Source organism: Argentina silus, assembly GCF_951799395.1.
Source record: "Argentina silus genome assembly, chromosome: Y".
In the NCBI taxonomy this organism is placed as follows: Eukaryota; Metazoa; Chordata; class Actinopteri; order Argentiniformes; family Argentinidae; genus Argentina; species Argentina silus.
The window spans coordinates 29,801,191-29,823,222 of NC_139654.1; the positions used below are offsets into that span (position 1 = coordinate 29,801,191).

The 22,032-nt window shown below is 48.0% G+C and overlaps 1 protein-coding gene across 4 annotated transcripts in view; it reads left to right on the forward strand.

The window, feature by feature from the left end:
* The first annotated feature begins 13,252 nt into the window (after positions 1–13,252).
* The window catches only part of LOC310824270 (poly(A) polymerase gamma-like), a 38,415-nt gene continuing 29,635 nt past the window's right edge, over positions 13,253–22,032 (forward strand). For all 4 annotated transcript variants that reach the window (XM_083697128.1, XM_083697131.1, XM_083697129.1 and 1 more), the window contains exon 1: positions 13,253–13,346. In XM_083697128.1, coding sequence (XP_083553254.1) covers positions 13,324–13,346 — 23 coding nt within the window. In that variant the 5' untranslated portion in view covers positions 13,253–13,323. The remainder of the gene's footprint in view (positions 13,347–22,032) is intronic.

Below are 22,032 nucleotides of genomic sequence, written 5' to 3' on the forward strand. Positions count from 1 at the left end.
CTCTCGATTATCCACTCTTCCCCCTTCCCTTTTCCCTATTATTATTATTTAAGACGCCTTCGGGCATAACCGTATTCTCCGCTCTCTGTGCCATCATTGGTTCCACCCGAACGTCTCTGCATAACAAGTTCTTTGAGAAGATGAGGATATCGTCCAGGTAGACAAAGACAAATCGATTGAACATATCTCTGAGGACATCGTTGATGAGTGCTTGAAAAACTGCTGGAGCGTTCGCCAGTTCAAAGGGCATGACCAGATACTCATAGTGACTGGTAGGCGTGTTGAAGGCAATCTTCCACTCATCTCCCTCATGGACAGGGACCAGATTTTAGGCATTGAGGAGATCTAGTTTGGTGAAGACTGTTGCCCCCTGAAGGAGGGGGCAGGCACTGGACATAAGCGGGAGAGGATAGCGTTTTTCATAGTCCCTTTGTTGAGACCACAGTTGTCGATGCACGGGCGGAGACCTCCATCATTCTTCCCCACGAAGAAGAATCCAGCACCAGCTGGTGAGGTGGAGGGGCGAATGAAGCCAGTAGCGAGAGCATCGCGGATGTACTCCTCCATGGACGCCATCTCAGGAGTAGAGAGTGAGAAGATTCTACCCCTGGGGGGACAGGAAGCAGGGAGCAAGTCAATAGCGCAGTCGTAGGGTTGATGGCAGGGAAGAGATGTGGCCCTCCTCTTGCTGAACACCTCCCCCAGGTCGGCATATTCGAGGGGAACCAGGGACAACTCGGGAGGCTGGAGACTGGAGACACTGAGGAGAGGAGTTAGGGAAGAGGCAGGTGTGTGGCATGACATGACATCCTATCACTGTACCGAGGGACCAGTCGATCTTGGGGTTATGACGGGCCAACCACCGGGAACTCTGGGGAGTGGATGAGATGGAACTGGATGGTTTTGTGGTGTTGATCCTCCACACAGAAGCGTAGAGGGATGGTGACCCAGGAGTCTACCGTCAAGAGCGGTAATGGTGACAGGTTGGTTGATACTGGCCTGGGGAGTCTTGAGCTGTTTGGCCAGGCCGATGTCCATAAAAATGCCTCGAGAGGAAGGAGGTGGGTCTCTCAGGAGATGGAGGCTGCCAACAGGACACTGGACCTGGAGGACTTGGGAGGAATGATATGACTCCTCACAGGTCTCCCACTCCCGGACAAGTCTGTCCTTTTCCTGAGAGCTCTGGACAGGCTGAGCAGAAGTGGCCTTATACTCCGCAATAGAGACAGCGTCTCTCCCTCATCCTGAGATGCCGTTCCTCCTGAGTGAGTCGGTCCTCGCCAACTGCAACGGTTCCTCGACCGTAGAGCGAAGGGGACTCGGCGGCGCTCGGATGATGATGGAGCAGGGGCTGTTCAGGACTTGGGAAATGAGGAAGCTGTAGACCGGCGCTCTCGACACCTCTCCCATATGGATTATCCACACGTATGGACATATCCACAACGGCGGTTTCTTGGGTAGCCAGGTAACCCGTGGTGAAAAGCGGTGATAAGGCCCTCGGGGTTCCATCCACTATCAGCAGCGAGAGTGTGAAACTCTAAGTCATCCACATTCCGTGAGCCTTTGTGGAGAAACAGCAGGCTATTGGTGAAGAGGTGATAGTTGGAACTTAAGGATGTCTGCTGGTCTCAAATAGCTGTGGCCCAAGAGAGAGCTCTACCGGTGAGTGCTGAAATTATATATGCCACTTTAGTGCGATCATTAGGAAACCTAGCAGACTGTAATTCAAAGATCAAGGAGCAATGGGCCAGAAACCCCTGGCACCCACCCGGATTACCGTTATAATGTTCTGGGGTAAGCAGTCGTAGCAGTCGAGGGGGCTCATGATGAATTGGTAGAGGTGGGTCAGTAGGAGATGAGCCTGGATGGCCACGGTGAGGGCTTGTACATTGTCAATGACTTGTAGGAGTAGTTGTTCATGCCTACCGACTGTGATTCCTTGGATCGCCAGAGCGGCGCGTACTTGGTCCATCTCTGCTGGGTCTATAGAATAAGAAAATAAAAAACTGAAGAATAGATGACGGGTCAGACATAAGACATACATTTATTCCCAATGATTACTTCTAACAGTTATGGACATGATCGAACAAACTCAACACAAGTGGTCACATGACCAACTAACACAAGTTAACATTAGATTATGTCTGACTCCAAAAGATATTTCATGATAATGATTGATAATTGTAATAATGTTCGTTCGTCAGAGGCAGACGCAGTGTGTGGTTTGAGGGAATAACCCGTTTATTCAAACAGTAGTTCGTATTTTACAAATCGTAATATCGCTCCGACTTTCCAGTCGTCTTGTAGCCTCCAGCTTTCTCCTGCTCCGCCGTTCCCAGCCCCTCTACTGAAATGACAAAGGCACACACATGTTAAGCACTAGCCAACGAGGCTTCATTTGCAACAGGTGTGCAACGAAGCCTCGCCGACACAACCCTGGCCACGGTCCTGTAGCTCCCTCTACAGGCCGAACGCTGCATGTCCCCCCACATACCCCCACCGCCCGACACAGGCCGGGGACACGACGGCCGACAACCTACTCCCCCCCCTGCACGGGAGAGGAAGTCTGCCACGACCATCTGCGCCCCCGGTCTGTGCACGACCGAAAAGTTAAAGGGCTGCAACGCGAGATACCACCGGGTGATCCTCGCGTTCACATCCTTCATGCGGTGGAGCCACTGGAGGGGAGCATGGTCAGAATAGAGGGTGAAAGCGCGACCCAGCAGGTAGTAGCGGAGGGCGCCGACCGCCCACTTGATGGCCAGGCACTCCTTCTCAACCGTGCTGTACCGGCCCTCCCTCTCCGATAGTTTGCGGCTCAGGTACAGCATCGGCCGGTCAGCCCCCTCCACCTGCTGGGTCAGCACTGCTCCCGGGCCTCTATGGAGGCCGTCCGTCTGTAGGGAGAAAGGGAGGTTAAAATCAGGCGCATACAGGACCGTTTCTGCACAAAGAGCTCCCTTAAGGGCCTCGAACGACCCCTGGGACTGGCCCGACCATTGGACCGGATCCGGGGCACCCTTCCGGGTGAGGTCCGTCAAGGGACTGGCCAGCTCTGAAAATCCCGGCACGAACTGCCGGTAATAGCCAGCCAGCCCCAGGAAGGCCCTCACCTCCTTCTTAGTCCTGGGTCGCGGAGAGGCGGCGATGGCCGCAGTCTTTTCAATCTGCAGCCGCACCTCCCCCGACCCAAGTGGTACCCCAGATACCGGATCTCCCTCCGCCCGATTACGCACTTCTTCGGGTTGGCCGTCAGCCCCGCCTGCCTCAGGGACCGCAGAACAGCCGCCACACTCTGCACATGCTGCGCCCAGGTGTCACTGTGAATGACAATGTCATCCAGGTAGGCCGCAGCATAGGCAGAGTGCGGCCGCAGAATGGCGCTGAAAAGTGGCTGGGGCTCCGAACAACCCGAAAGGGAGCACCGTGAACTGGAATAGCCCGAGCAGAGTGGAGAATGCAGTTTTCTCCCGGGATACCGGCGAGAGTGGAATCTGCCAGTATCCCTTCGTACAATCCAATGTCGTAAAGTACTTGGCCGTGCCAAGCCGGTCCAAGAGCTCGTCAACCCGGGGCATCGGGTAGGCATCGAATTTGGAGACCGCATTAACCCTTCTATAATCCACACAGAACCGTATAGACCCATCCGGCTTGTTGACAAGCACGATGGGGCTACACCAGTCACTGCGGGACTCCTCGACCACACCCAGCTCCAGCATGGCTTCCAATTCCTTGCACACAATGTCTCGTTTGTGTACCGGCAACCTATAGGGAAGTGTGCGCACCGTTAAACCTGGCTGCGTTTCTATAAGGTGGTCGATAAGCGTAGTCCGACCGGGCAGGGGAGAGAACACGTCAGCGAACCTGGCTTGCAAATCTGCAACGTCCGTGGCCTGGCTAGCAGAGAGATGGTTATCAATACCGACCGGAGTGCTAACTTTTGATTTTAGGACTTCCGACGTCCGAACTCATCTCTCTCTGGAATTATTGTAGCCAGAGCAACAGTGACCACGTCGTTCCATTTTTTAAGGAGTTTTACGTGATACACCTGCAAGCTATCCCCCCGGTCCGAGCGTACTACCTCATAATCCACATCCCCCAAAGGGCCGTTTGTGTGACCACAAACGGCCCTTGCCACTTCGCGAGTAATTTCGTGCTGGAGGTGGGTAACAGTACGAGCACCTTGTCTCCCGGTGTAAATTCTCGCAGGTTAGTTCCCCTGTCGTATAGGCGCTTTTGACGCTCCTGGGCTTGATGCAAATGCTCGCGTGAGATAACCCCTAGGGCGTGGAGCTTTGTGCGCAAGTCCAGGACGTACTGAATCTAATTTTTACTGTCGCTAGACCCTTCCTCCCAATTTTCTTTAAGAAGGTCTAGGACACCCCGGGGCTTACGCCCGTAGAGTAATTCAAACGGGGAAAACCCGGTGGAAGCTTGGGGAACTTCCCGTACCGCAAACAGCAGGGGATCTAGCCATTTATGCCAATTCCGACTATCCTCGTGCACAAACTTCCGGATCATTGATTTCAAGGTCCGATTGAACCGCTCACAAGGCCATCGGTGGCCGGGTTGTAAACACTGGTTCGAATCGCCTTGATGTTCAACAACCCGTATAGTTCCTTGAGGGTGCGTGACATAAAATTGGTGCCCTGGTCGGTGAGAATCTCTTTCGGGATTCCCACCCGGGAGATCACTTGAAACAATGCCTGCGCTACACTCCTGGCAGAAATATTGCGCAGCGGTATTGCCTCTGGGTATCGGGTTGCGTAATCTATCAAAACCAACACAAATCGATATCCCTGTGTACACCGATCAAATGGCCCGATAATATCCATGGCAATGCGGTCGATTGGGTTCTCGACCAATGGTAAGGGCCGCAAGGGGGCCCGTGGAATGGCTGGGGGATTTACCAATTGACATTCGCGACAGGAAGCGCACCACCTACGCACCTCGAATTCCCGGCCAATAAAACCGAGCCATTATACGGTTTAGAGTCTTATCATAACCTAAATGGCCAGCCATGGGGTTGAAATGAGCCGCCTGGAAGACCATTTCTCGGCGGCTACGGGGAACCAACAACTGGTTTACTTCCTCCTGACTATGCGAGTCACGACTCACTCGGTATAACCTGTTGCTGATGATCGCAAAATAGGGGTGGGCGCGCACTGTGTCCGGCCGTACCAAAGTACCATCAATCGCTATCACTTGGTCATAGGCCGATCGTAGGGTCTCGTCACGAGACTGCTCGAGGGGGAAGTCACCTAGCAACGGGTAGTTCGGCGGGGAAATCTCAGGTGAGACCCCCCCCCCCCCCGGCTCCGGCACCGGCTCTTCGGCAGTGTCGCGAGGCGTCGCCTCAGCACAGAGCACATTACACGCCTCACACCTCCCTCTCTGTCGTGCACGCACCCCGGTAGCCCGCTTTACTGCTTGAGGAAACCCCTCCCAATCTACACCCAGAACAAGGGGATGCGTGAGGCGCGGGCTAACCGCCGCCTGTACACTATGCTTTTTTCCCTCATAATGAATTTCGATGGCGACCACAGGGTATTCGTGAATGTCCCCATGCACACACTTCACCAACACCCTCGATGCCTTTAACAATGCCCCCGGCCGAACCAGGCGCTCCTGGATCATGGACGTATCATGTTGTATCCTTACCGGAACACAATACGCCTCTCCTGGTCCGGGGGGAGGGCCCGGTATGTTGCCGATGCGGACGACCTGCCCCACCTCCATCACTGGGCAATCCGCCTGAACATGGCCCGGCCGTCCGCATCGCCAACACACCCCCCCTGCTGCTCGGGGTGCTTCCTGTGGGGCCAGGGCTGGTTCTCGATATGCCCGCCCCTGCCATCTCGTCCTCGGTGCGGGCGCCGGCCTCTCTCCTTCCGGTACCACGGCTCCTTCCGGGGGCCAGGGTTGGTCGCCGGGGCTCTCGCGGTGGGAGGGAGAGATGGTCCTCCGCCAAGCTCACGTCGGCCGCGAGATCCTGGGGCCGGTGATACTGGACCCAGGCGGCGGTTCGGGCCGGGATCCCCGTGAGGAACTGCTCCATCACCACCCGGTCCCCGACCTCCTCCGCCGAGCTGTTCCTCGGGTCCAGCCACCGCCACGCTCTGTCCCGCAGCCGCTGGGCGTAGGCAAAGGGCCGGCTCCCCTCCTCCATCGTCAGGGCCCGGATCCGGCGACGGTTTTCCTCCGGTGTGAGGCCCAGGCAGTCTCAAATTGCCCGGGCTAGGGAGGGATAATCTCGTTGGGCGGCCGCTGGCAGGCTGTGGGCAGCGAGCTGCGCCTCACCTGACAGGAGGGGCAGCAGATGGTATGCCCACTCGCTGTCCGGCCACCCCGAGATCCTCGCCGTCCCCTCGAACACCGCCAGGAACGCCTCCGGGTCGTCCAGGTCCCCCATTTTCTGGAGGTGGACCTTGGGGGGACCTTGTGCCGACCCGGGCGCCGGCCCCGCCTTGATGGCCCCGCCGAGCTCCCGGAGGAGGGTACGGTCCTCAGCCCTTGCCGTCGCCATCTACTTTGAAAAGAAGGTTGATGACATTAGCATGTTCTAAAACTGGTCACATCCAAACACCCTCGATCCTATCCCCTCCCCCTTTCTCCAATCCATCTCCAAAGACCTCCTTCCATTCCTTACTACCTTAATCAATTCCTCTCTATCCACAGGATCTGTCCCAGCTGCCTTCAAGACAGCCAGAGTCAAGCCTCTTCTCAAGAAACCAACTCTTGACCCGTCTGCTGTCCATAACTACAGACCGGTATCCCTTCTCTCCTTCTTATCTAAAACCCTTGAACGTGCTGTCTCTACCCAACTGTCTAACTACCTCCTTCAGAACAACAAAAGCTCTCCTTGCTGTCACGGAGGCCCTCCACTCTGCTTGAGCTTCCTCCCTCTCCTCTGTTCTCATTCTTTTGGACCTGTCCGCTGCATTCGACACAGTAAACCGCCCGATCCTTCTCTCCACCCTATCAGAATTGGGCATCTCTGGCTCTGCACTCTCCTGGTTTGCATCCTACCTGGCCAATCGCTCCTACCAGGTGACCTCACCACTGGGGTCCTGCAGGGCTCTGTCCTAGGGCCCTTACTGTTCTCCCTCTATACCAAATCTCTTGGCTCTGTAATTTCCTCACATGGTTTCTCCTACCACAGCTACGCAGATGACACTCAACTCTTTCTCTCTTTCCCCCCTTCTGACTCACAGGTGGCAACACGTGTCTCGGCATGTCTTGCAGACATTTCTGCTTGGATGTCAGCCCACCACCTCAAGCTCAACCTTGACAAGACTGAGCTTCTTTTCCTCCCAGGGAAAGCCTGCCATCTGCAAGACTTCTCCATCACAGTAGAGAACTCTACTGTGACCTCCTCCCATACAGCCAAGAACCTTGGGGTGATCCTTGACAACTACTTATCCTGTGTGGCGAACATCACAGCGACAGCACACTCCTGTAGATTCTTCCTCGACAACATCATACGTCCATTCCTCACCAGAGAAGCAGCACAACTTTTGGTCCAAACACTTGTGATCTCTCGCCTTGACTACTGCAACGCACTCTTGGCCGGACTCCCCGCCTCCACCATCAGGCCTCTGCAGCTCATCCAGAACACTGCCGCCCGTCTGGTGTTCAATCTCCCCAAATTCTCCCATGTCACTCCCCTCCTCTGCACCCTCCACTGGCTCCCGGTAGCAGCTCGCATCAGATTCAAGACCCTGGTGCTCGCCTACCGGGCGGCAAAAGGAACAGCCCCTCCCTACTTGCAAGCAATGGTCAGCCCCCAAACCCCTGCACGATCACTCCGCTCTTCCACCTCGGCTGGTCGCCTGGCACCGCCGCCTCTACGTGGATGCAGCAGCCGCACTACTCTGTCACGGCTTTTCACTGTCCTGGTGCCCCGCTGGTGGAATGAGCTTCCCACTGCTGTCATGACTGCAGAGTCACTACCAATCTTCCACCGTAGATTGAAAACCCATCTCTTCAGGCTACATCATAACAGTCCCTCCTAAAGACCTCTTCACCCCCACTACCCTCCTGTACTAACCCTAACCCTAGAGACCTCTAGAGGCCCCTGGTCTGAGCATTGATTACTTTATCTTATGATGAATGATGGATAGATGATTCACTTACTTAAACAAATGTATTTGTTGTCAGTCGCTTTGGGTAAAGGTGTCTGCTAAATGCCATAAATGTAAATGTAATGTCTCTGCTGAAGTACAAGCAAATGCCTCCAAATTCATTGGATGGCACATCATCATACAGTAAGACAATGACCCAAAACATTCTGCCATAGTAACGTGGGAGTTGTTCAGGGCCAAAAAGTGGAAAGGTCTTGACTGGCCAAGTCAATCTTCTGAAGGAATCTGAATCATCTGTCTTGACCTCTTATTGAACTTACTATTTCTTACACTTTGTTGTGACCAACGATGTCTTAAAATTTATGTAACAGAACGTTTAAACGCATATCACAGCTCATCCTCATACTCAGGAACAGCTAATACTGGCTGTGTAATGTGTTATTCAGTAGAAGAGCCTGGTGTGTTGGAAGCTTTGTTTTGAGAACATGAGATAGGTGGGGAATTTAGACAACGATGGCCCCAGGGTAAGATACAAGTGTCTGGACTAGTTATCTGTCCTCTCCACGCACCTGTTTTAGAAGGTCTTTTCAGTATATGACAAATGAATGTTCAGGTTTTCGTGAGACATTCTTTGGGAGCTGTGGCTTCCAGTAAACAACTATTCTATTTCACCTGGGGTATGTTGTTGCACTCTCTTTCCGGCCTGGCATCCGGCAGCATGGAGGAGTATAAAGCGGAGTCCTACAAACTGCGGAGGGTGGTGAAAGACGCCAAGAGGAGGTATGCAGACAGGATGCAGGCGCAGATGGAGAATAACAACACCAGGAGCCTATGGCGAGGACTACGGTCTATTACGGACTACCGGAACACACACCCCTCAGCCGGAAGTGCAGGTGCCTCCCTAGCCGAAGACCTGAACTCTTTTTATGCACGGTTTGAAGCTGGCAACACCACCGCTAGCGCACCGGCAAACAACAACAACAACAACATCAGAGTGCTGGCTAGCGCGGCTGATGGGAGTTCACACGCTGGGGCAGAGCAAGCACTCTCCATGACGGAACACGACGTGAGGAGGGCTCTGCTGAGGGTGAATATAAGGAAAGCTGCTGGCCCGGATGGCATACCTGGGCGAGTACTGAAGACCTGTGCTAACCAGCTAGCTCCTGTGTTCACTACTATATTCAACCTCTCACTGGCTAATTCTGTAGTACCCACCTGTTTAAAAAGATCCTCCATCGTCCCTGTGCCCAAGATCACCTCCCCAGCCTGCTTGAATGACAATAGACCCGTGGCTCTAAATTAAGGACTACATCTGCTCCTCCCTCCCTCCGACCTTGGACCCGCTGCAGTCTCCCAGGTCCTCCACACCACTCTCTCTCACCTTGACAGTCAGAAGGGGGGCTATGTGAGAATGCTGTTTATAGATTACAGCTCAGCGTTCAATACCATAGCCCCCACTCGACTGGCTGAAAAGATGATTGGATTAGGACTGAACACTCCCCTGTGTGCCTGGATCCTGGACTTCCTGACGGCCAGGCCACAGGTGGTCAGGGTGGGTAGACACACCTCCAGCACACTCATCCTGAGCACAGGGTCCCCCCAGGGCTGCGTCCTTCAAGATTCAAGATTCTAAGTGTTTATTATCATATGCACAGTAGAAAACATGTTTCCCTGTACAATGAAATTCTTGCTTTGCTGTCCACAGAATGCCAAACAATGTAAAAAGTACAATACTAAAAAATATACAATATATACTAAACAAAATGTACAGATAACAACATTTAAGGCAGCATGTGATAATAAAAAAGCAACAATAATAATAATAAAACAGTGCAAATGTAAACAGTGCAATTATGCATGTGCAAACTGAAAATTTGACAGTCGGGTTCAGTTATATGAGGTAGTATAGTCCCCTCCTATAGTCCCCTCCTCTATTCCCTGTACACCCACGACTGTGTGGCTAAGTCCAGCGACAACTCCATCATTAAGTTTGCGGACAACACAGTGTGGTGGGGCTGATCTCAGATAACAATGAGGAAGCCTACCTGGACGAGGTGGTGGACCTGTCACTCTGGGCAAAAGAGCTGATTGTGTACTTCAGGAGAGCACAACATCTAAGGTCCTACACGCCGCTGGACATCGATGGGACTGCTGTGGACAGGGTGAGCAGTTTTAAATACTTGGGAGTCCACATCACAGAAGACCTAACCTGGACTACCCACATCAGCACACTGGTGGGAAAGGCAAGGCAACGCCTGTTTCATCTCAGGCAGCTGAGGAAATTTAAAGTCTCCCGGAGGATCCTTCAGTCCTTCTACTCTGGAGCTGTGGAGAGGTAACAGCACGGCCCAGGACAGGCGAGCTCTGCAAAGGGTGGTACTCCTTGCAGAAAGGACCATGGTAGCTCCAACCCCCCCCCCTCCTCCATGTCCTGTACACCAGGAGGTGTAGGTCCAGAGCCTGCAGGATAATGAAGGACCCTCACCACCCGAAAAACTGACTGTTCCAGCTGCTGTGGTCAGGCAAACGCCTTCCCTGTCATGCAGCAAGAACAGAGAGGCTTAGACTGAGTTTCTTCCCCCATGCCATCAGGATCATCAACGACGACCCCACCAGTGCCCCCCATCATAACACATACGCACACACATAATTACCCATTGCAGACTCATCTTTCACTGTAATTAACTGTACTGTCAACCTGTCATTGCCATTGTATATAGCCATTCCATTGTGTACATTGCTTCACCGCTGTTTTTACTGCTGCTTATATTCTATTTATTTTTTATTTTTTTTATTTGATTTTTAAACTTATTGTTGCACTAATCTGTGGCACTGTCACTTTTGCATTTCACTGTATACTTGTATGCACGTGACAAATAAAGAATCTTGAATCTTTGCAAATTTTTCTTTCTGTTGATTGTATTTTACTAGAAGTGAATTGAGTATTGAATGAATGATAATAAATTATTCATTTGATTTATCCCAATTTATGAGAACACTGGTGTCAGTCTCACATTCTTTATTTTGAGTGGAAAAGTGAATTCCTACACTTCAGATTTAAATCCAATTTAACATGCATTTAACTTCCTGATGATAACATTTTTGGCAAAAATACCTCAAAACAAACAACAACTGAAGATTGCTGCAGTACAGGCCTGGCAGAGCATCACCAGAAGACCCCCAGTGTCTGGTGGGGTCAATGGGTCGCAGACCTCAGGCAGTTATTGCATGCAAAGGATTGTCGATCAAATATTAAATATGAGTGCGTAATTTGGTGATACTGTGGTGGAATACCATGTTGAAAATACTTTGAAATAAAATGCCAAAGACCAGAGCTGATGGTTTATCCAGAGACTTTTATTCCAGAGTAATAAAAGTGAACACGTTTGCAAAGGGGTTACTATTATCATTTCAGTCCGCCATTTTATACTTTCAAATATAGGTTACCTCCCTCATATGTAAATCATTTCTACTTCCTGGCTGCCTCCACCAATAACAATTGGTTCCTACATCTCGTCACGGCATGGTTTCCCCTCCCATTTCTAAAGACAGTTCTCGCGTTACTTCATATTGGTGATGAGCTCATTGTGTTTATTACTGTGATTCTGGTGCCTGGCATGGTTGACCTTATCTTCACTTACCAATCGCAGTGTTTATTAGGGTGTCCCTCTCTCCCTTATCCTGTTTTCTCACGGAATAAGTGTATCTTGTTTCCATAATCTGCTCTCAGCTTCTTTGTCCTGTCCACTTGGACTGTTCACAACTGGTTAAATTTATATCCGCTTCTCTTTTCTGTTTAACCATATCCTGCTTTCTCATGCCCTGGTTTCTCCAAACTTTGCTCCCTCCTGTAACCTTTAAAACCTCTTCACTACTCTCCCCTCACAAATCAACCACTGGCCATCCTGGTCTTAATCCTCTCTCTACCTTTCCTTTGTGGACTTAGGAATCTTTATTTTCTATAGAAATTTACCATAATACATCTGTCCATCACTTTTAAAGTGATGGGACAGATGTATCACATGCATAAAAAGTGTTGTAATTTCTTCATGGTGAAACCAATATGTACACAAGTACCATCAAATAAAAGTGGAGAATCTCTACTGTAAGCTCAGTAATTGTTTGATATGAAATGCAAACTGTTGGAGTGTAGATCCAAAAGAAGAACAAATGCTTCACTGTCCCATTACTTACGTAGGGCACTGTCGAACTGTTCTATCTCTATGATCTATACATTTTAAAGTTGAAATAAGCGTGTCAAGCTTAAAAGATGAAAGAGGAAATGCATTTCAAAATTGAGGTGTTGAGTATAGCTCAAAAAGTATAAATGGTATGAAGAGTTTAAGCAACTCAAGTTACACATAAGATGGTTTTGACGATAGATAGATTAGCTGGGTATGATGGACAGTTAAAAAGATGGTCAGATGGTAGGATAGCCAGAGAGAAAAGAGAAGGTTAGAGGACTGTTAAGGTAACGTATAGAGAGATAGTGGGGCGGCCAGAGGAAGAAGAAGAGAGTGTAAGGTGGTTTTATTGAACTGGTTGCCAAGAGAGTGCATTGTTGTGTAATTATTAACAATGGAGCTCACAGAATGTCCACCATGTTAATTGGATGAGAGTTTTTGGAGTTAGTTTTAAAAGTTTAATAGTTATCAGAAAACCTTTATTTGGGTTAATTTGAGTTTCTGCCACATTTTATAGTTGGATTGGTGTGAATAGGTGTAAGAGCAGCAGTCGTTCAAAAATGTAATATTTTATGTTAAAATATGCACTCAAGTGTACGCCGTTTAAAAGTATAATGAGTGAAAAATATAAATGTAAGCAACTTAAGTCAAAAGTATGAGGAAGAACAATAGTTGGATTTGCTGAAGCTAGCCCACTAATAAAATGAAGTGGAATAAAAACAAGTAAAAGAAAAAAAAAAACGAATACAAAGATTATAAACAGACAACTTGTTGATATTTGCGTGTATTGTGTGTATATTTTCTCTGGTGTAATGTACCCATAAATTCACCAGCCATGGCCTGGGCGGCTATGTCCATTCACTACTATTTTCTATGCATGCAAACGGTCTTTGATGCAACCTTCCTTTAGGACGCAAAGCTTATCGGGATACATAGACGCCTTGAGCGCCATATTGGAGTCGCTATTGTGTACGCATAAATAGGGTCGGGGCTGCTACTGGCTCAGTTTACATGTTATCTATAAGTTTCTTCAAAGGGAAAAGAAAGTTCTTCGGATGGTCATGAAAGAAATGTCAGCGTAAGTTGCCCATTACATGCTGGTGCTGTTTACATTGAAAAGCCATCAGAATAGTTGAAAAGTCTAGGCGAGCCAACATTATCACAACAACCATGAAAGCTAACATTAATGTAGCTAGCTAGCAAGGGGAGAGCCGACTACTAGCTGCAGTACTGTTCGTTAGCGAGCCAGTGAACAAAGCCAAAGAAGGCCTGTTAGCTTGCTAGCGACGTGAAGTAGTTAACGTTCATAGCGGCCGTTACCCGACACGGAAAGTCATGTTTTTGTTTGGAACATTGATTTAGCTAGATACGGAAATAAGATTATCGATTGTAAATACACCAAAGCTATATTTTAAGAAACTATGTTATTGTGTTATCTAGCTAGTCGGCTCCCTTTTTATCGCTAACCCGTTTAGCTATCGTTAGCTGTAGCTAGCCTAGCTGGATAGCATCCTCGAAACAGTCCTATGGACAGATAGTCGGAGACTGTCATGTATCTAAATAAAAATGACCCCACCAAGCCACAGTTTGTAATAAAAACATTATTTCACTCACTCTGATTGTTCCTCTGATGGTTGTCTTCTTTGGCGGGCATAAAGCTTGAAATGTGCCTGAGGAAAAATTAATAAACGCACTTCTCAACTACCGAGAGGTATACTATGAAGCGAGCTAACTCCTTTTACTTGCTATTAAATTACTTTGCAAGAGACATTTTTACGAAGCAAGAGCAAGCTTGATGCCCGTCAAATGGGACAACCACCCGAGGACTATAGATTGGCAGGTCAAACGCGTTTTGGCAATTTCTGGGAAATAACATTTAAACTGGAAAACCATGATATTTTGATATTTAACTATAATTTGCATCAATAAACGTGTCATTCTTAAACTCACTTTAAAACGACCGTTTATGTTTCACGCTACGCTTCCTGTTTTCTTCCCGATCTCTGGGTCTGTTGCCCATTGTCAATACAACGGTTTTTGTATATATTTCTACAATATAGATACAAATATATAGATGTATATACAATACAATTAACAGACTTAAAATATTGGTGCCTATATCATGTTTGATTAGCTTCCACTTACGTTAAACAAGTACCCGAAAACCGCAAATGCGAGAATTTAAAAAATAATAAATAAAAAAAAAAAACATTATACAACCCAGCGGCGGAGGAGGTTGGAATTTCGAGTGAAGCAGTCTCGTTGAAATGAATGGAAAACTGATATTATTTATCAATATCTGTCCACCAGTCTGTATTCGGTCTCCTGGCCTCCACTGACACATCCCACAATAGCAGAGTTGTCCGAGAACTGCAGATAGCAAGTATGTGTTCTGCCTGAAGACCGAAGTATAGAGGGTGAAGAGGAAGGGAGCCAGAACTGTCCCCTGGGGGGCACCAGTGCTGCTCACCACCCAGTCCGATACATCCCTGCAGCCGTACAGCCGAACTGTGGCCTGTTGGTCAGGTAGTTCGTAATCCAGGAAACAATGGGAGAGTCCACCTGCATCCTCAGCAGCTTATAGGCAAGTAGTAAGGGCTGTATGCTGTTAAATGCACTGGAGAAGTCAAAGAACATGACCCTCACAGTGCTGCCAGCCTTATCTAAATGGGAGTGAGCTCTGTGTAGCAGGTAGATGATGGCATCATCCACACCAATGTCTGCCTGGTAGGCAAACTGCAGGGGGGTCCAAGGAAGTCTTCACCAGGGGCTTCCGGTGCTAGCACCAGTCTTTCCATGGTCTTCATGATGTGGGATGTCAAGGCTACCGGTCTATAGTCATTCAAGATGCTTTCCACATTGATGGGACCTTTTCCAGACTGAGGCTCAGGTTAAAGAGGCACTGGCGTACGCCAGATTTTGAGCACCCTTGGGCTCGCACCATCAGGGCCCGCAGCCTTCCTTGTGCGGCGCTGTACTGATGAAGACACTGGAGTGGGGGGGGGGTAGTTGGCTGTGGTGTCAGGGGACAGAATGATGGGAGGCGCTGAAGAGCAAATGGTGGGGCTGGAGGAGGAGGGAAATGGAGTCAGAGGGGCTGGAGAGGGTACTGGATGGGACAAAGGGGTAAGTGTGAATGGGTCCGGTCCGGGCAGGGGGCCTTGTCCGGTAGCTGAGCAGGGCCGGTGAAGCTGGGGGGAGGGAGACAATGAGCCCCCAAGTCAAACCTGTTGAAGAACTGGTTCAACTCGTTGGCCCTGTCTGGATCTCCAGCCATTTGCGGGTCGTTAGCCTGCTTGTAGCCGGTGATCTTACTCACGCTGCTCCACACCTCTCTTGCATTGTTGTCCTGCAGGCTGTCCTCCATCTTCCATTTAAATTTATGGCATTTAGCAGACGCCTTTATCCAAAGCAACTTACAACAAATACATTTGTTTAAGTAAGTGAATAATCTATCCATCAGTCATCATAAGATCAAGTAATCAATGCTTGGACCAGGGGCCATTGGCAGTCACAATGCTAGAAGAAGGATTTTTTTTTTATTAACAGGAGAGAAACTTGTGCAGGGGGGTAGTGGGGGTGAAGAGGTTTTTAGGAGGGACCGTGAAGATGTAGCCTGAAGAGATTGGTAGTGACTCTGCAGTCATGAACAGTGGGAAGCTCGTTCCACCAGCGGGGCGCCAGGACAGTGAAAAGCCGTGACCGAGGAGTGCGGCTGCTGCATCCACGTAGAGGGGGCGGTGCCAGACGGCCAGCCGAGGTGGAAGAGCGGAGTGATCGTGCAGGGGTTTGGGGGCTGACCATTGCTTGCAAGTAGGGAGGGGCTGTTCCCTTTGCCGCCCGGTAGGCGAGCACCAGGGTCTTGAATCTGATGCGAGCTGCTACCGAGAGCCAGTGAAGGGTGTGGAGGAGGGGAGTGACATGGGAGAATTTGGGGAAATTGAACACCAGACGGGCAGCAGCGTTCTGGATGAGCTGCAGAGGCCTGATGGTGGAGGCGGGGAGACCGGCCAAGAGTGCGTTGCAGTAGTCAAGGCGAGAGATCACACGTTTGGACCAAAAGTTGTGCTGCTTCTCTGGTGAGGAAAAGCCGTATCCTTCTGATGTAGAGGAAGAATCTACAGGAGCGTACTGTCGCTGTGATGTTCGCCACACAGGATAAGTGGTTGTCAAGGATTTCCCCAAGGTTCTTGGCTGGTTCTTCCGCCTGTAGGTGTCCCTGCTCTCCTTCAGCTTCCTCTGCACCCGCTTCAGTTCTTCCTTGTCACCAGACCTAATCCAAGGCTTGTTGTTGGGAAAACACTGCACCCTCCTAGTAGGTCCACACAGAAGTTAATGTCGTCCGAAATGCAATGTGAAAGACCATCAATGTCCTCCTCATGTGACTCTCAGAGAACTTCCCAGTCCGTTGTCTCAACAGTCCCGCAGAGCCTCATCAGCCTCCTGTGTCCATCTCCTCACAGTCCTAGTGGTCTCAGAGTGCTGCTGGACGAGAGGCTCATACATGGGCTTGAGCTGCCCGGGGGGGGTGGGGGGAGTGCTGTAGAGATGTAGGCGTCCTTCACATTAGCATATTACAGGTCCAGTGTTTTGTGGGGCACTTCACAAACTGTGAGAACGTTGCCAGTGTTTTTGTCAGGGTAACCCTAACCGTATGTCCGGGCTACAAACGCTTTCTTTCACGTTAATATGACCAGGATTGTTGATAAATACAGCAACTCCTCCGCCTCGCTTTTTGCTGTACTGACAGTCAATCAATCCTGTCTGCCTGCATTGTCTGAAAGCCCTCGATGGTGGTGTTTGCGTCGGGAATAACTTCCTGCAGCCATGTCTCTGTAAAACACACAATACTGCATTCATGGTATTCCCTCTGTCCTCTCGTCAGTACCGTAAGTACTCCATCTTATTGCCTAGAAATCTCACGTTGCCCATGATGACAGAAGGAAGATACGGTTTATTTCTCCTTTTCTTCATCCATCGCTTCACCCCCGCCTCACCTGCCGTCTCCTTATTTTCTCTGGTACAGTGGGCCGCACACTGACAACCATCGAAAGTAAACAATAGCGGTCTCGCAGCATGCAAATCCACCAGGAATAAAAACAGTCCCCATGAGTAGTAAAACGGTGAAAAAGTAAATAAAAAGTTTAGTGTCCATGGTTTTGATCTTGGTTTTAACAAACAGTATAAAAACTCCAATAAACTACTATAAATAACTAAAAAAAAAAGCTCTATCGGCGCCTTCCTATAGATGCATATCAATTTCAAATACTATTTGCAGACAGAGGTACATGTCTACACGATCCTGCATCAACATTGGGAATACCTTGCATGCAGCTTGAACGTGGACCTTTTATTAGTGACTGAAGTGACAGCAAGCACATTGACTCAGCTTCACCTGATCAATGTATAATTTTGGCACGCAATGGGTGGGAGTGGGATACAGTAGTAGACATGACCATAGGAAATGTTACATGCACATTAACTAGGGAGCAATAAGTAAGAAGCTTTGCGTCCATATTGAAATATCAACTTCAAATACGTTTTGCATGACAGAGGCATGTCTGATTCACCACCAGTTTACCAACTAGGCCCAAAGCTCTGCATCCTGCAAGAAACTGACGCACAGATCCTCATGGACTGCCTCAACCAACCTGTTGCTGGCCTATGCTCACCTGTAAACTGTTAAAGGTCACTGTAAAAAACAAAACAAAACAAAAAACACACCAGCTGCATTGTAAAATGTCTCATTAGCCCTATTTCCCTTAAGATTCAATTAAATGCTTTCTTTGCCAGCTCTCAACAGTGCAATATCAGGACGTAAGAATAAAAATACAATAATACCACATAAGTGGTATAGGCATACATGTCAATTAAAGTGAGCAATACATTAATAAATAGCTGTGTGTGTGTTGTGCAGAGAGCAAATTGTCTAAGATGCAGGTGGGCAGCTAGGGTTAGCTGTTCAAAAGTCTTATGGCCTGAATGTAGAAATGTGAACCACAAAAAAAGCTAATTAAATACTCAAGAATTCATTGACTTAATTCATTCACAGTAAGAAAGGCACTCTGGAGATGCTGTAATGAGCCCTGCTGTGCCTCCAAGACCATATATTTACAAAAGGTCTGACCTGGTGATCTCCCCATCTTAGACCCTTTAAGCTTCTCCAAAACAACCTGTTGTGACTGCCTCTGATGCTTTGGTTGAACTAATCCCCATGGTAGTCACTAAATCCATGTAAACTTCCCTAACAGCATCTGAGTACAATGTTCAAAAGTAACCCTATTCCTGTCACTTACCAGATACTTATATTTTCATTATTGCTATTGACTTAGTACTTGTTTTTGCGCCTTACTTCATTGTGTGTTGTTATGTTTACTTCTGTGTTATTACTGCACTGTTGAGAGGAAGCTTGCAAAGCAATAGCTTGCCGAACGGGATATGTTTGCAGTTTCTTGTAGACGAGACTTTAGCAAAGACAATCATAAAATTGGGCTAGTTGGATTTTGATTCCGGAGCTAGCGAGTGAGGTCAAACTAAAACGATTGTTTTTTCACCCATTAATCCTAACCGAATCAAAAACAATCGGGATGACGATAAGATAAGGGTTGGCTCTTATTTGAGTGATAGTTTGAAAAAACAATAGAAAGTGTGGTTGGCTTTTGATTTGAATAAGGGCAGTGAGAAATATTTCTTTGGACGCTTTGCTTCTAAAACGGGCCTAGAATTCTAACAGCGGCTAAGTCTTGACTGATGCTGTCGCTACGGTGCTTTTTAAGGGTACTTTTCGACCAAAACAACTCTTAGATCGGTTGACTTGAAGTTCGTTTCATAGTAATTTTTTAATGTAATAGGTCCCCAAATTGCTAGTTATAAATGTGGTCCTCTGTGGCTCAGTTGGTCGAGCATGGCGCTAACAACGCTTAGGTTGTGGGTTTGATTCCCGCTGGGACCATATATACAAAAATGTATGCACTCACTGCAATGTAAGTCACTTTGGATAAAAGTGTCAGCTAAATGGCATATATTATGAACATGTTATGTTTATTATTCAACTTTGTCTTTTGATTTGCTTGCTGCGCAAAGCACAGACGTTTATGCTTGTCAACATTGGCTAACTGCTTATACTCCATTGTTTCTAGGAAGAAAACTGCAGTTTTTCACATTAGCATAATTTTTATACCATTTTTGAATGGTATAAAAAGTCCTGAAACAGCTATTTTGCTTGGCAAACAGCTATTTTGCTTGCAACTCTCAACTCGTCCCCATTTGGGATAGTGTTGTGGTCAGAACGTTTGACCACGCTTGTGTAGAGGAGGATGCTATCCGGCTATAGCTAGCACAACTTGTGCTTGCCGTATTTAAAAACAACTCGTACTACATTTTCTCGCCTGGGTGCACATCCATTGAAAATCATCCTACGTAGCTGGTTGGATGATAAGCTGTCCTACAAAATTCATATAATCTTGTGAGGAAGCTTAAACTGAAATTGGGTTTTTATTTTCGCAACAAGGCTTGCTTTCCGTTTGAGACTAGAAAGAACCTTGTCCAAGCCATTTTTGTTTCTGTAATTGATGATGCTTACTTATTGTACATGCATGCAGCCTCTTCTGTGTTACAGAGATTGGACTCAGTTTATCATGCATCCTTGCACTTTGTTACAAATGCCAAGTCACTCACCCATCATTGCACCTTGTATCATATGGTGGGCTGCACCTTATGAACTTTATACACGCAGACAGCTATATTGGTATGTGTTCATTTACAAAGCCCTTCTGGGTAAACTCCCCTTATACCTCTATAGCCTGCTCTCCTTCATCACAAGCAGTTACCAGATGTGGTCCACTAGATGGTTGCTACTTAGTCCCTAGGGCCATTACAGAGTTAGGCTGCCTTTTCATATTGTGCGCCTGGGGCATGGAATAGTCTGCAAGGTGTATGCTTCATCTAGATGTACTGGTGCCCCCAAATGAGTGCACAACTCTGTTCAGGAGGAGTGTAAATGTTTTCTGTAGGCCGGATCATGTTGTGCTGATTGTGTTGTATGTTTTAAGTTTTGTAATGTTGTATTGACTGCTGCTGCTGCTTTCTTGGCCAGGTCTCCCTCGCAAAAGAGACTTTCTCAATGGGCTTTTCCTGGTTAAATAAAGGTTTAGAAAATTCCACTGTAGAAATCTTCCTTGGCCTACCAGTCTGTTTGTGATTGCTGAGCTCACCAGTGCTTCCTTTTTTAATGATGAACTTTTTTGGTAAGTCTAAGATTTTGACTGTTTCTGATAGATTTTTCTGATGTTTCAGCCTCATAATGGCTTTATTGATGTCTCTGGTCCTCATATTGACAGACACCAATAGCAGAATACAAAGCGTAGAATCAATACTCAATCAATAGCATTTAACACACCTGACTAACCAGAAACATCTGTCAAGCCAATTTTACAATACTTGGGGACTAAAAAAAGGGCTGTCATTTCTAAATGGTGAAACCAATCTCAAAAAATAAAACATTGAATTAAAGCTGAGACTCTCTAGTACTCTCGACTCATCTTAATTGTTAAAATCCAAATTGTTAGAGTATAAAGCTAAAAGAAGACAAAATGCTTCCTCTTTCCAATACTTACGGAGTGCACTGTATAAGGCCATTTTACTCCTAAACAACAATGAACATGAACAAAAACAATACAACAAATGTTGATGTGGTGGTGGTGCCGGATATAGAATATTTTTTTATATAGCTGCTATAGCCCCACAGGCTGCTACATTCATGGGTATTCGCAATATGGTTGTTGTGTTGCATAATTGCCATGGCAATCATCATTATAGCATGTGAAGAACTCAGAGCAAATAGCATATCAAAACGGCAACTAAACAGGAAGAGTGATGTTTTGGCCAGCATCTACACTGCTCAAAAAAATTAACACTTAAGGGACACATCAGATCTTGATGAACGAATTATTCAAGTTGAAAATCTTTACTGATGTACCTTGTATAATTTGTTGAGAACAAAATGACGTAACAACGGTCAATGGAAACCAAAATCATTAACCCATTGAGGGCTGGATTTAAAATCACACCGAAAATCAAAGTCAAAAATTCAAATCACAGGCTGATCCAACTTGTGTGAATTTTATCACGGCAACTCATGATGTGATTCAGTAGTGTGTATGGCCCCCGCGTGCCTGTACGCACTCCCGACAACTCCCAACGTGACTCGGCGGATGGTGTCCTGGGGGATCTTCTCCCAGACCTGGATCAGGGCATCAGTGAGCTCCTGGACAGTCTGTGGCGGTACTTGGTGGCGTCGGATGCACCGATACATAACGTCCCATAGGTGCTCAATTGGATTTAGGTCAGGGGAACGAGAGGGCCATTCAATAGTATCAATGCCTTCTTCATCCAGGAACTGCCTACACACTCTGGCCACATGAGGCCGGGCATTGTCCTGCACTAGGAGGAACCCAGGGCCCACTGCACCAGCGTAAGGGCTGACGATGGGTCTGAGGATCTCATCCCGGTACCTAACAGCAGTCAGGGTACCGTTGGCTATGACATGGAGGTCTGTGTGACCCTCCAAGGATATGCCTCCCCAGACCATCACTGACCCACCGCCAAACCGGTCATGCTGGATGATGTTACAGGCAGCATTACGTTCACCACGGCGTTTCCAGACTCTTTCACACCTGTCACATGTGCTCAGTGTGAACCTGCTCTCATCTGTGAAGAGAACAGGACGCCAATGGCGGACTTGCCAATTCTGGTGTTCTCTCGCG